The sequence below is a fragment of the Miscanthus floridulus genome, chromosome 3 (assembly GCF_019320115.1).
Source record: "Miscanthus floridulus cultivar M001 chromosome 3, ASM1932011v1, whole genome shotgun sequence".
Taxonomy (NCBI): domain Eukaryota; kingdom Viridiplantae; phylum Streptophyta; class Magnoliopsida; order Poales; family Poaceae; genus Miscanthus; species Miscanthus floridulus.
This window is the reverse complement of record NC_089582.1, coordinates 135198410-135213859: the sequence shown is the minus strand read 5'-3', so window position 1 is coordinate 135213859 and position 15450 is coordinate 135198410. Positions and strand designations below refer to the sequence as shown.

General features: G+C 43.0%; 1 protein-coding gene across 1 annotated transcript; it reads left to right on the top strand.

Moving 5' to 3' along the window:
• The first annotated feature begins 5696 nt into the window (after nt 1-5696).
• Nucleotides 5697-9356, top strand: LOC136547064 (transcription termination factor MTERF9, chloroplastic-like). The gene is made up of 6 exons (XM_066539034.1): nt 5697-6103; nt 7233-7305; nt 7376-7530; nt 7613-8302; nt 8429-8809; nt 8887-9356. Exons 1-5 carry the CDS (start codon nt 5828-5830, stop codon nt 8759-8761), a joined length of 1527 nt encoding a protein of 508 aa, XP_066395131.1. The 5' UTR covers nt 5697-5827; the 3' UTR covers nt 8762-8809; nt 8887-9356.
• The last annotated feature ends 6094 nt before the right edge of the window (nt 9357-15450 follow it).

Below are 15450 nucleotides of genomic sequence, written 5' to 3'. Positions count from 1 at the left end.
GCAGAAATCACTGTTAACCAGTGGAAAACACTGTTCACACATGGAAACACTGTAGCTCCGCAGAAAAACACTGTTTATCCACAGCATCACATCATTCTCACGACGCTTTATTACCTTTAAGCAAGCTAGTTAGCCACTAACCTTACGACGCGTCGCTGTCGCGCCTTTGCTTCTCCATTCCTACGTCTCCTGTCTTTAAAAGGGACACGCCGAGCCGCCGAGCCATCTCGCTCCGCTGCTCACTTGTTTCTTCCTCTCAAATCAAGTTCTTCTGTTCTTGCCCAAGAGAGCTGCATCTATCGATTTCTTCCCGAGCAATAATCAGCTGAGGTAGCTAGTCTGCAATTGATCTTCTCATTCTCTAATATTTCCTTGACCTATGGTCTCCTCCCCCATTAATTCCTTGACCTGCATGAATGAACCAGCGCCACCGCTAAGCATGTTTCACCCAAAGCACACTCTAGTCCTAATGTGCTCGTAAGTCCAAGACCACTCAAAGTCCATCACTGAATTAATTCTCTCATGACCAAAGACCACACCACCGCACACGGCACGGAGCCAGAGGACAACCCTGCCAACTCGTTTCGTGCTTCCAGACTACCTAGCTTGTCATGACCACCCCACAACCAGTGCTATATATGGTTCTGCTCTACTCCACGCAGGGCAAGCATTTGCTAAGCTCCCTGGTGTCTCTCTTGCATTGCCTCCGCACATCGATCACCGTAGGCGGCACTTCATTCAATTCCAAGGTAGCTAGCCTACAAGAATTCCTTCATCCTCCTTCTCTATCATTTTCTTGACCTACGGTCTCATCTAGTATTTCTAGACCCACAGTCATGTGCAAGTCAACAAGTCCAATAGCATGATTATCCTTCTCCAATAATATCATTTTCTTCAACTCTAGAGCTCATTTGAATTTATTTATTTATTGTGAAATAAATTTTGTTAGATTCCTAAATTTATGATCTATCTGTTAGTGTAATTAGTTCATATAGTTCAGTGATACCTTTAGGATTACTTTATTATTTCAAGATGCGTATTATTATTATGGTTATTTAGAGAATAAATTTTTGTGATACATTGGTAGAAGTGCTAGCCCTAGAATTTTATTATAGTAGGTTCATTGTATTATTATGTGCTCACTGTAATTTTTGTGGCCTTAGAATGGGTTGATAAATATGGTAGCTAGTGCACCTTGTTTTATCATATATATAGTAAATTGATATCAACAATAAGGATGCCTTTAGTTGCTAAGATAATACATGAAATGTTTCATACCTGTTTAGTGGGAATAATAGGTAACTTTGCGTATTAGTCATTAGAGTTAGCTTAGTAGCTTAGTAGATGTATTCTTATTTTAAGAGTTGTTGTTACTGTATTACTAAGCATTGCATCATCATCACTGCATGCATATAGAGAACGCGCCACTAGAGATCGTGACCTTCGGCGAGCAGGAGTACGACGAAGTCGTCGAAGAGTACGAGGAGGAGATCCTCATGCAGGAGGACGTTTCGGAGCCACCCGTCACTGACTTTGCTAACACCGCGCCTGCCCTAGGCAAGCCTCGGTGCATAACCCTTATTTTGAATAATAACTGAATATATATCATGTGCATTTACGTTATAGGCATTTTACGGAAACTACATGCATAAATATATCTACCTATGAGTCCTACTAGTACAGGTCGAGTAGCTGCTATGCTCAGGATATTGGTAGCGTGAGTAACCTGCCGTTATTCGCAAATAGGTGATAAATATGATCACTCATGATAAAATGGTGGAAAGGAAAATGGTGATCGGGCAGGGATATGGTTGGGTTTTGGTGGGTGTAAAGGGTTGTGTCCTACGGCCAACAGGGCATAGCTCGGTTACATTTTTTTCTTGTCCGTGTTGATTAAGGATCGGTCGTTGCATAAGGTATCATGGGCAAGTCACAGATTTATTGTCCTAAGCGCATACTTGGGTATGGGCGCAGGGAAGACTTGTTGCTCTCTTATCGTGGATCCGACTCTTTCCGGACTGACTAATGGGAAGATGAGGTGGTGGAGGTCCTTGCACCACACTGAGTCTGGGACTCAGGATGTGGGGGCTTGGAGTCCAAGTTTGGACGGAGACCTAGACACCCGGGACAGGAGAGTAATGGGTAGTCCTACTTGTGCCTGGGGTACAAGCGGGGCGTATGTCTTCGGGGCACCCAGCTGGGCACATTGATTCGCGAATCGTCGGGCGATCCGGTACGGCTTGTCTCGTGTTTAGCACCGTAGTAAGAACTGAAAGTGAAAGGAGAAGAAATAGAACTGATTGCTCAACTCTTGCTTGAAAGTAGAACATGTGCTTATATAGACTGACTAGATGATAACTTAATACGGCTGATAATAATAATACATAACTAAGGACTCACTATTAGTATTGCTTTTCTGCCAAAAGAAACCAGCAAGCCATATAGCTTATCATATTCCTTAGAGTCAGGAAATTATTCCCACTAGTCAGATAAGTCTTGCGAGTACATTGTGTACTCAGGGTTTATTTACTCCTGTTGCAGGTGATGCGTGAGAAGTACCTTGTGTGGAGGATTCTTCTGGTGGGCTCAGACGGATCATTGTCCCTATCGCTAGATGTTTATTTTTAAATTCCGTTGTTTATCATTCCGCACTCTGATATTTGGTATTGTAATAATATACTTTTAAGAAACTTTGATGTATGAAATGGATAAGTATTGTAACTCGTTCTTATTATTGGATCCTTGGAAAAAATGTGGATCTTTTGGGTTCTCCCTTGGGGTGTGCCCGACGGATACCGCCCGCTATAGCTTGCTTTCGGGGTGCTTAGTGTCTGGTGGAAGACGAGCGCCTCCGTAAGTGTGTTATTTTGGGCAGTTCTGCCACAACTAATCACCTATGTATCTCACATAAACACAATTAGTCCACCTAGGATGTCACTCAATTACCAAAACCACATAAGGACCTTTCAGAAGGTTACAAAGTTCCATGGAGAGAGCAAAAAAATTATAGAAAGAATAAAAACCGTTATAGAGATGCTAAGTGTTTGCCTATAGACATATCATGAAACAAAACATAAAATTTATAGATACAATCATTTACTTTCGTCCCATTGACATATGTAGAGATAAGAAAAAAAGTAGAGACATGTGTATTCTTTTGTTGTGTGTCTATTTTTTCGATATGCGATGATTGTATTTTTTTCAGGACAGACGTAGTGCTTGCATCCGCCTCCCTTGCTCCCATCCTTCATGGAGAGATCCTAGCCTGGCTATATATCCCATCCATAGTAGCCTCCTTGCTACCCTTGCCATTATGGGCTTGTTTGAATCCCCTCCTCTAAACTTTAGAGCTCTTAAATCTTTAGAACACTTTAGCTCAGTTTCGAGATCAATAGCTCTAATGCGAGGCATACTAAAGTCTAGAGCTAACTTTAAACTACCCTCTAAAGTTTAGAGCTCTAAAGTCTAGAGAATGAGATCCAAAATGACCTAACTTGATAGCCGTCACTATTCCTGCTCTAATGACTCGGCCATTGGGTGTACCGTTACTAACGACATACTACGGCTCTCTCGATTTGGCACGTTAACTTTTCTATTTTATTATGTTTCATTTAAGTTTGTTTTTGTGCATACATAGCCATGGTTGATACTTTCATGCTTAGTGTATCATGATAAAGTAGTACAAATGTAAAGGAAAGGAATAGTTTTCCTTCTCAACGTAAGTGGTAAAAGGTTTCGCCATAAATGGTTGATGCTTTTGGTTAGCGTACCATGACAAAATATGGTACAAATGCATGTATAGGAAATGGTTAGTTTTTTTTAGAAAAAAGAAGTGTCAAACAATTCTCTTTTTCGAAAGATCTTGTCAAACGGTTCTCGACAAGGTTAAACCTGAGAGTATGTTTGAGGCACTTTCAGCGTCGAGAATTTTTTTTAAGCTGCTCGTATATATAGTTCTAAATGTTTTTGGAGCTAGAGCTGTGAGCATTGAAAGTAGTATATATATTCAGCTAAGCAATTTTGTTTGAATGTAATAACAAATATGTTCAAAGTGCAATATTTATTTTATTACAAACTCTAAATCTTCTACGGATCTCATAGATACTATGCTAAATAAGTCCGTACGTGATGCATTTAGATAGCCACATATGGCTTCTAGGAAGCATAGATTAATGCCATGGTCCTCTTCCATAGCCCGCTTGTAGTAGCGGCACATCTAGCTTTAGTTGTAGCTACAATCCTAAATGGTGGCTTAATAAACCCTAATAATCTATATCTATATCATCTGTATATCTCTTATAAAGCTAGTTCTCACTAAAAGTTCTATATTCACATGCAAGCCATCCATATCATCTCACACTGGAAGTTATCTTTTTCAATACGTCGTAGAATAGGACTTGATACCAAGGCTGGACGTGTGTTATTCTAACTTGTATAAGTATGGATGGTGAGTCTAGATCACGTATAGGACAATGAGAATATTGTGAGAAGAAAAAACACGAACAGAAGAATTATTTCTATCTTTTATGTTGTTAATGGACTTAAATGTTCTGCAAGAAATTTGGCATATGATAGTTTCCTTAAAAATCAAGATTTTTCTATGGCATTTAAAAAAAATGTTGTGTTACTCACAAAGGATAATATTAGCTAAAAGAAATTGGAAGAGAGTAAGATTCGTTGCCTCTGTAGTAAGTCTGAAATGATTTAACATTTTTGAGTGTCATCATGATCGATTCTATGGCAAACGGGTTATTTGGTGTTTGGCTTCAAACAACCAACAATCAGTTTACATTGGTTCCATATTACCTATTATTGACTGGGGTTGCTTCCCTTTGCTGGACAGTTCGGTTCATAAGGAACGATTTTGTTCTTAACAATGGTCACTTAGAAACATTTTTGTAGGTTCTCTTCATATGAACACATTAACTTCGGTTCTGGTCTCGCTCACAGCCCTCGGATGATTGCAAAGATTAAATTTGTGAGGCATGCAAATTACTTGAAATAAGTGTCATGTAGCTTTTCGCGCCTAATGTATGTTATTTTGTGTACCCTCTCAGTCTCTAGTTCAGAGCTTCGTAAAAAGTTTTAACGTTGGGTGTGCTTTCTTGTTTTTCTACGTGGACCGATGTTTCTTTCCAAAGAAGCCTGAAGCCAAAACTATTTTCTATTATCTAAAGAACTCTAATGTTATTATAAACAAATATATAGGTATAGATATAGATTTGGCTTTGGTGTTTGTATAAGAAAAAAGAAGATTATTTGTTTCATAATCCAAACATGCAACAAATCATATAGGGCACTAAACTTTAAACCATTTTAGCACTGGAGACTCTAAAAGAAGGGTCTAAAGTTATGTCTAAAAATTAGACAACTCCACAAAAATCCATTAGTTTATTAAATCATACAAGTTTTTTTGAGATTATTAAATCACATAAGTGAGCCAAAGTGATCTAAAATTTAGTCTTTTTATTAGTTTCACCCAATTAAACTTTAGGCCGTGGTATAAAAAGGGCCGTAGCCTATACCATGCGACTTGAGTCCGCCGCCCAAATTGCAGCCCATCACCGCAACTGGCAGCCCAAGCTTGTGCGATCCGGCCCAGTAGCGTTAAACCCTCCTGACATCCCCTCCCGGCTCCCGTGTGCGATTCCTCTCATCCGCTGCCCGCAGCGCTCCACGTCAGTGTCAGTCTGCCCCGCAAGATTCTTCCTTCGTCCCCATCCAAACGGACCCCCCTCACCGATCCCTCACCCCCGCCGCCGCAGAAATAATCCAAAAATAAAATTCCAAGGCCGCGCCGTACGCGCAATCCCCCCTCGCTCGCTCCATGGCGCTGCAGCTGCAGCTGCCGCTGCCGCGGCCGCTCGCCGTCGCCCGGCCCTCCATCCTCCTCCCTTCCCCGGCCCATGGCGCCTCCGCTTCCGCGACCGCCCTTCACGCCCGCGCCGGCGGCGTCGCGTTCTCGCTCCAGACCAACGTGCGCCTCATCAAACCCAACCGCCGCGTCCGCCGCTCCCGGGACCCCTACTACGACCTCGACGAGGACGATGAGGAGGAGGCGGAGTTCGATGAAGACGATGATGACGAGGGCTACGAGAGCGATGTAAGTTAACCCCATTGCCAATTTGCTAGCAGTCATTCCCCACTTAGCGTCCACATAGGTTTGCTTGATAGAATACCTGATCCCTGCCAGCATTGGATCATATCATCTTAGAAATGCCATATTAATAACAGTAATTGGACAAGACTCTTGCTATTTTGCGGTTCACATGTGCAATACACAGCTCTCACGGTGAGCTGAATGAGTTAAACGGGTGTCCTTGTATAGGCGCACCACGAACCATGATGGTACAATTACCTAAAATCTAGTGACCTGTAAGGTTTAAGCTGCCATTTTGCCACTTATGCGGTTCGGCTTGTAGGATTGGAACTACTTACTTTGTAGTGTTTGGCTGTTTGCGTTCTCCTGCACTTTCCTTCCAACATGTTTCTCTGGTGTACAATTGTTTGTCTTCATTACTGGTGCCCTCTCTGTTCCCCCAAGCTGCGCCATATTGTGAATAATAGGTAGTGTGGCGTTATTGTTGTCTGATCATTAGCATCTGGTCGGTGTTCCTCAAAATCAGCATCAACAGATTAAGGCTTCGAAGTATGAAGCTGCATAAATGGCAGATTGCCCCCCAATCTCAGTGACCTATATTGCAAACACTATATTCTTCAGAAGATATTTGAATGTGGAGCGAGAGTGTCTCCCTTCATTTGCTTTCTATAAAAGTCAGGTTACCTCTGTTAAAAAAAAACATCTCCCTGCAGTGTGACGGAACACTATAATGGCTCAAAGGATTAGCTAAGATTTTAACTGAATGTCCGTAACTGATCAACAACACATTTTTACTGAATATCAGTCCAACATAGTCCATATGTATATATTCAAAAAAAAAAAAAGATTATATGCATGCATTATGAATGTAGTACTTCTCCGTTGTGTTCCAGTAACCACTGAATGACTGACTGGGAACCTGAAATGCATTTGTTTCACTGAGCACCCCAATAAAATTAGATATTTGAATTCTGAGTTCGAATTACATGACAGGCAAATGTTGAACATGGAAAAACATTGTGTTTTTATATCCTGTTGTTTATTTGTCCATGGAACGTAACATTGGAATCTTATCATTAGTTCTTTTCATCTATATCTACTATCCTAACTTTATGCTTGGTTTCCTTTTCAGGATGACATGTCGGGTTTGGAATATCCTGGTGTACTTTATTCAAACAGCCCTCGTGCTTCAAGCAAGAGACAAGGTATCTTAAGAACTATGCTAAATCTATTTAGAAACAGTGGTTACTTGGTACTTAAACTCTAATTCTCCAGAACTGGAACCTCCACTGGTAAAAGAAAACTGGGAAGGAAGACAACCCAAAACTCGTGATAACTACGGCAGTCCAGGAAAAAGTAAGTCCCTGTATCCTAGGAGTAAAGTGGGACGACCATCAATGGATCTTAAGAACATGGATAGTGAAGTTGAGGTAAATTACTCAGCATGTAAATGTAAGCTGTCCATATTATTGATTTTGGGGTGCACTGAGTTAACGTTGTTTGTTGTTGCAGTTGAAAAATGCAAGTATCTCTCGAAGTCTGTTCCAGAAATTACAAGAAGAGTATGACTTTGATGACAAATGGTTACCACTGATTGATTACTTGTGCACATTTGGGCTAAAGGAGTCTCATTTTACTTACATCTATGAGAGACACATGGCCTGCTTTCAAATCAGTCAGGCTTCAGCAGAAGAAAGGTTGGATTTCCTGCTAAGTGCTGGGGTTAAAAGCAAGGATATGAAGAGGATACTGGTCAGGCAGCCACAGATTCTGGAATACACCCTTGGCAATCTGAAATCTCATGTTGATTTTCTCGTGAGCATTGGAGTTCCGAATACACGAATAGGACAAATTATTTCTGCTGCTCCTTCGATGTTCTCTTACAGTGTGGAGCAGTCTCTGAAGCCAACAGTAAGGTATCTGATTGAGGAAGTAGGTATTGAGGAGAGTGATGTTGGGAAAGTAGTGCAGCTAAGCCCACAGATTCTGGTGCAGAAAATTGATAGTGCATGGAAATCTCGATCGCTTTTCATGACAAAAGAACTGGGCGCTCCCAAAGATAGCATTGTTAAGATGGTCACAAAACACCCTCAGCTGCTTCACTACAGCATTGAGGATGGAATCTTACCTCGAATAAATTTCCTGAGAAGCATTGGTATGAGAAACTCTGACATTCTCAAAGTATTGACAAGTCTTACTCAGGTATTATTACTTCACTCATGTCATCATTCCCCATTATTTCTATTCTTGCTTTCCTTTTTCAATTATGTTCATTGTTCATTGAACATGTGTCTCATGGTATATGTACTGTTGCACATTCCATGTCAGGTGTTATCTTTGTCATTGGAGGACAATCTCAAGCCAAAGTATCTTTACTTGGTCAATGAACTCAAGAATGAGGTTCAATCCTTAACGAAATATCCTATGTATCTGAGCTTGTCTCTTGATCAGAGAATCCGTCCCCGCCACCGTTTTCTGGTTTCATTGAAGAAAGCTCCAAAGGGTCCATTTCCTCTGAGCTCCTTTGTGCCTACAGATGAGCGTTTTTGCCAGAGGTGGGCTGGGACTAGCTTGGAGACATACCACACATTCAGACAGAGGTTGCTGCTAACAGGTTTTGCAGAGAAGTCTGGAAGGAAAACACTAGTCTCAAGACGGTAGATGCCTAGGTGGTGGGAATGAGTTTCTTTTGAACCCGTGCTCCTAACAGTAAGATGATCTCTTCCTGATTTTTACGGTTCATTTGATAACAGTTTACATAGTACTGATTAGTTCACTGTTCTCAGGAAGGGCTTGGTTGCTGACTTGGTGCCTGATGCTCACTGGGTTTATACTACATCACTAACTATAGCTTATACTTATTGTTCATATCACCTGTCTAAAGGTGGAAAGTCTTCATCGAATTCCCTCAATCAGTTGCAAATGGATGACAATCTAAGAGAAATGCATTATGCCAGTTGCCAGAATGGTTGGAGGGACACTTGGTTATCTAGTTCTAGGAGTACCTCGCCTTGATTGCTCGTTACTATTAACTACAACTACTGAACAAAATGCTACGTTAGAAAAATGTAGTCTAACTGTGTGTAAGAGTGCCATTACAGGCAGCCTTCTGTGCTGCTGTAATTCTGTAATGCTGTTTGACCTTGAGGTTTCCTTTTTGTAAGGCTTGTTATCATGAATCATAGGCAGCTTGTACATCCTACCATTTCATGGTGGTTGTGTTAGAACTCTTTGTGATGTACTGTCTTTTGTGGCCTAATGATACGCAATAGTGTAGCTGGGATCTACTCCTATTAAAGATATAAAGTCACGCCGAATAGGCGGCCTCCTAGGGTGTCCACGTACGTTCTATTTAGTTGGTGCGTTAGATATAAATTCCACGACTCAGATGAAGTGCGTCACAACCAGCCTTCCTCTATGTATTCGGCAGTGGATAGATGAAGCAAGTGGACGCATTCAATGAAGTAGGGTTTCTCTGGTGATTGTACACGGCACGTAAATGGACGGTGGCGCGTAGCAGGGGACGGTGGATTCTCGGCATGCACGGCCGGTGCCTAATTAGCATGGTGGTCGGCACGCATGCGAGTACGCGTGCGTTCATGCTGCTGGGGCCTTGCTGGCTTTGCATGCATGCAAAAGCTATCTGTTTGTGTGTGCGGGTGCACTGCTGACACTTGCTTGCTTGTATGCTTGCTGCTACTACGTGCGTGCATCTGTCAGCCGCGGGTGAGTTTTCCTCCTCCGCCTCCTTCCTCCCTCTCTCTCTTCTCTCGACCTCCTCTCTCTTTGCCTCTCTCTCTCTCCACGCGGCGGCGCATCCAGGCGGATAGGACGAGGCGACAGCGCACCGGCCGCCCAAGCCGGCCAATGGCGCGGGCGGCCCGGCGGCGCCTCTCTCTCTTCCTCCCCCTCTCCCTCTCTCCAGATCTGCGGCCGCATCGGTCGGCCTCCGGTGCACCGGCGTGGCCAGGACCCGGCGGTGGGCGCAACCGCCTCCCCTCCCCTCGCTGCGCGCATCTGTCTCACGCGGGCCTTCGCTTTCGGGGTGGCCGCGAGCGTCGGCGGATCCCCGCTACGTGTGCGCGGCGCACCAGCATGAGCGCGCTCGGGGTCCGTGCCTCCGACACGGCGCCAGCGGCTAAGCGGGCACCGCCGGTGGCCGCGGCTCCCCCACGGGGGCGGCTGGTGCAGGTGGTCTACGCGGCTCCCCCTCAAACCTTATCCTCTCCCCATCTCCCACCGAAGGCCACCAAAAACTTCTCGACGTGTCCACCTTTCTCTGCAACCTCCCGTTCCCACGCTCCCTCTCCGCCCCTACTGGCGGCGCCGTCGCTCTGCGCATCCTCATCGTGTCGTCGCGCCATCTCTCCCCTATAGACTAGGTCTTCCGCATATGCGCCGCGTACGTCTACCTGCCGCTCCGTGATGGACGCCCGCCTCCCGCGCTGCCCCGCGCCTAAGGGAGGTCCGCCCCTCCCGCGCTGCCCCGCAACGGCGGGAACCAGCACGGCCGGCCCCATCGCGGCGGTGTGTGGCACCCTGCGCGCGGGTAGCCCCAGCGCGGTGGCACCGCCACGAACCAGCCTGCCCCGATGCAGCCCCCCCCCTCTCCGCCTACGGCCCTCTCCTTCGCATGGAAGCTGCACCAGCGTCGTCCCCCAGGAGTCTCAACACGAGGTATGCTCTACCTTCTTTCTTTTTATTCTGTCATTTTTTTTGGAAACCATATGCAGATGTGATTCAGTTAGATGTCAATAGCAAACATATACAGTAGCAATTATATACAGTCTCAATTTGCAATACGAACTGTATATTTCCTCTGCTATTGTTTGTGCAAGGGAATTGATGAATCTCATTTTACAAATAATTAGGCCTCCTCTCCATGTTTTCCTCTGCTAGGTTAGTTTGCTCTTGCCAAATTACCATGTATAGTGCTAAGATTTGCAGTCATTTTCTGTTATATATATTGACACCGACTTTTCTTTTCTCTAGTCATATTGCAACAAAAAAGTGTGCGACGACCTTGAACATAACATAGTAACAGGCCACCTCCCTACTTGCTCTGTTGGTTCTTTACCCGTTTGGAGAGTCAAAAATACATTGACATTTCAGGAATTTACTGAATTACGTAATGCCTTACATGGAGCTCTGTCTATTGAGTATTTATTGCTTCATTGCAAAAAACGTCATGCAAGAGCGAGGTTCCGAAACTCTCTACTTGCTGTTTGGATTTTGTGATCCCCAGCCAATTTTGAAGGTGCTACGACTCTGTTGGGCTACTGCCGTTTCCATGGTGCAGTCTACTGATTTGTTATCGCTGGTGCGTTTCAGCCCATCTATAAGATATAGGGTACAGCTAATAGTTCTGTTTTCGTATATCTTATACGTCTACATCCGCACCATTTTATTTTTCCCCCTTATGATGTGGTCCTGAGTATAGTTGAGTTTACTGTATTTGAATCATTCTGTTCTTATTTCTGCCATTAGTGTTCTCTAGGTGAACATGTCAAGGCACCAAACACATCAAGATGCTAATATTGCTATATGTATAATCTGTGTTTCCTTTTTTTGGCGAAAAGATCTCTGCAAATGGGTGCATCACACCATCACTGCATCAGTTAGCTTCGTACATTCCTACCGGGGCAACAAAAATTGCTGCATATGTTTCTAATGGCCCAAGAAAAAAACGTTGCTGATGGGTTTTTACATGCTCCAGGTTGCCATAGGTAAAAGCATAAAACAATGTTCTTTAGGCACCTAGGTATTCTAAACGTACTCATCATTGCTGTCAGAATTTTCTAATGACCAATTCTTGCATTTCTGCTTATTTGTGTCTCATGATGATCTAGGCCTATATGCTTTATACAAACATCCTATGAATAAGGTCTTAGCAAGTACATATCATGTGCAGTCTCCTACATTGTCATTGTGCAGTTATTTTATCTCAATTGATGATAAACATTCCCCTTAACTGAATCAGTCGTTGTCATGGTTATCACACCTTACACGTAATTATTACTGTACTGTATCATGGATTCCTGGACAATAACATGGGGAGCAATTTCTGTCAGTTAGGTTGCTGAAATTCTCCTTTTGAGTTCCTCTACCTTCTATTACAAATCACCTTCTTACCTGCTCTTGGTGACCTGCATTATGACATTATCCTTACGCTGAGACAATTTGGCCGCCACTGTTTTTTTGCAGTGTAAGTTCGGGTCCTTCTACAGGATACTTGCAAAATTAGGTTACTACAATTGTCCAGTTGTGTTTGCGTCACCAGCATTTCCCTTTGTCGTGCTTACCTAATAATTAAATTATGCCATATATGCAATTATGCTTCGGTTCCATTTGTTTGCTACAGCTAGGTCTGTCTTTTCATATGGTTCTATAAATTAATTATACGCTTCTAAATTAACCCTATCAAATCAAATACCGTAGCGTTACTATTATTACGAAGCTAGCACAATTGTTGGACACACATTTTACATCAAGTTATCCCATTCCTATCCTACAGCCTTCCTATTTTCTCTATTTATGACTCAATTCCCCGTATATATGCAGCTCCCCAGACTTCCTCGACTGATCGTCGCCACCTGTTGGATGCTCGCTATGCCACATGGAGATGATTAACGTATTTCATATTGGATTCATAGAGACCAATATGGCAATTAGTCTCCTATTATAGGTTGCTAATATTTTTAAGCTTAGGCTCTTGATCCTCGCCCTCGTCCCCGTACCGAACCCCTCTCCCTTCTTTCTTCTTTTGGTGACACGGCCGCCCGCACGTCTTCCTCGTCGAGCGAACCCTCTCTCCTCTCCTTTATTCCCTCCTCCGCTCGCTTGCGCAGGGAGCGTGCCATGGCCGACTTTATCCCCACAGCATGAACCGGCAGTGTATCCCATCCATGTCGTCTCCACTTCTAGTGCGCTGCGCCTCATCTCCGTTCGCCACTATAAGATGCCCTTGGTCCTTGCTCTTCTTCTTCATCCCCATCCCTCTCGAATCCGAAGCAGAGCTACAAGATCCAGTCGTCATTGTGGGACTAGGTTCGTCTGACAGAGGCGATGGTGTAATCTGAGAAGAAGGGATCTGGTTTTTGAAGAAGTTCAAGTCTACCGTTGGTTAGTTTGGTCTTAGGGTTCACGATGTTTGACTTCTCAGTCTCCTGTTTCTGGATCTGTTGGTTATACGCCATGTTTTGGATAATAATTATCTTGTTGTTTCTCCATTGCCCTCGTCTATCCCGACTTCTGAAGTAAGCCTTAGTTGTACTAGGTTGCTCTTAACCGTGTAACTTTAAATCCCGGTGTAATTTGTTGTTCGACGTCGTGTAATTCTAGATTTACGAAATGTGTTGTAGTTTTGCCTAAGGGGAGTGGATCCTAATTTACTCTTTTGTAAACCCTCGCGTTAGGAGACGTACTTGTGTTGTAGTTTTTGCTTTTTCCACCTATAATGGAATCCTAGCCAATGTTGTGCTTTGAATCTAAGTGTGTTAGTTGATTGAGCCCAACTCCATCAAATACTTCTTTCCACTAACATGTCATTGATTTGCTGGCCTAGAATAGGCACCATGTAATGATAACCAACCTCTATGTTTATTTACAACATTATAATGAAAAAAAAAACATGTTACCTTTTCTTTCCATATTTTTCTATTTAATGTACCAAATAGACTAATCTTTCGTAGCAACATGATGAGAAAACATATTAGACATATGAGCCATATTTCTTAAGATTTTTCCTGTACTAAGCACATCACCCGCAGCGAAGCGCGGACAGCAGTGGCTAGTATTCTATTAAAGTTAGTCCATCATCTTGTGGAGGCTGTTGAATAACTGTTGCACCAGGTGCTATTGTCAACTTCGCCAGAGTACCAGCGTAATGGGTGCCTGCCGCTCTTGGCGTATTAGCTTTCACTTCAATTCCTGTCTTATTTGAACTCTACCCTGCTTCCTTTCCTAAGAAAATAGGCACTGCTGTTCGAGAGTGAAAAAAAAGGCATTGCTGAGGCTCCTCCGTCGAGAGGGGAAAAAAAGGCATTGCTGAGGCTCCTCCGACAGAATTTCGAAGTCACAGACCAGAGCGATTAGCACTTGTGATCCTATGACGTGCACACCAGATCAATAAAGCATCCATTGAGTCGATAGTTGATCAGATCAGATACCACAGGAGAACTAGAACAGGAAAACTCACATATGCTTAGCTTCTTGCTGGCCAACCCTCTCAACAATTAAGAGATCATGAGGACTCCTATCTGGGGGGGGGGGGGGGGGGGGGGGGGGGGGGGGGGGGGGCTTATTATTTTTTCCTTCAATTAAATTATCTTATTTTCAGTCAGACCCTTAGGTAGTCCCCAGAAAAAAGATAATGAAAAAATTATCCCTTAAGTCGAAACAAAAATGACCTTATAGTGGATAGTATTTGAAGGTATTCTTTCCGTTCTAGGGTTGGATAGTATTTGAAGGTATTCTTTCCATTCTAGGGTAGTATACTCCCCCGCTCCAGATCAAGATACATTGTTTTTACTATGTATCTAGATATAATATATATCTAGCAAAACTATGTATCTAGACAAGCCAAAACATCTTATATTTGAAATAAAGGGAATATACAATAGAAATTTATAGTTGATCGGATCAGATAACACGGCAGACGAAAAATAGATCATAGAAGAGTCTTCTGCCAGAGAATGTTCCAAGCAGGGCCAAACTAGGGTCAAAATATGGTGCACGCTTCATCACATATATATACAATTTTGAAAGAAACGCATGGTTAAAAATGAGTCGATTACTTGGTAAATGTTTGCTTCACCGTCGGCCACCTGCTCAGCAGCAGGTGACACAATGTAGTTTCGTCCCGGGTTTCAATAAGTGTTGGCGTTAAACTATAAGGGGCTCTTGCGCTTGTACTCTTGTTTTGTATCGAAATTATGATTTTGCCCCTACTGTGCCATTCACGAAGCACCAGTTTGCCCCTGCTCCGTCATCCACCCCTAACGGTGTTAAACTTTGTACAAAAGGACATGAATGCTCATACGATTTTGCCCCTGTTTGTTATGCCTAATTGTGATTTTACCCTGATTTGGAATTAGACTTTTTTATTGTATGCTGACAATTGATATAATCTTTTGTATGGAACCAAAAATCTTCAATGTATAAGAATGCATGTAGAACATCGGTACCTTACCACATAGGAATGTCATACATTATATGTTTTTTCAGCAAAAGTAACCGCCATACAAGTTGGTTCATGTAACACTACAAGCACTAAAACTACACCATGTATTTACTAACCAAATTGGAAAAGAGAATGACATGAATAAAAAGATATTCAACATCGGATTAAT

Excerpts from the sequence above, each read along its gene's own strand:
- LOC136547064 (XM_066539034.1), top strand. The coding sequence starts at position 5,828 with ATGGCGCTGCAGCTGCAGCTGCCGCTGCCGCGGCCGCTCGCCGTCGCC. Across the intron at positions 7,306-7,375 it reads TGCTTCAAGCAAGAGACAAG|AACTGGAACCTCCACTGGTA; the intron begins GTATCTTAAGAA and ends CTAATTCTCCAG. Across the intron at positions 8,303-8,428 it reads TATTGACAAGTCTTACTCAG|GTGTTATCTTTGTCATTGGA; the intron begins GTATTATTACTT and ends ATTCCATGTCAG.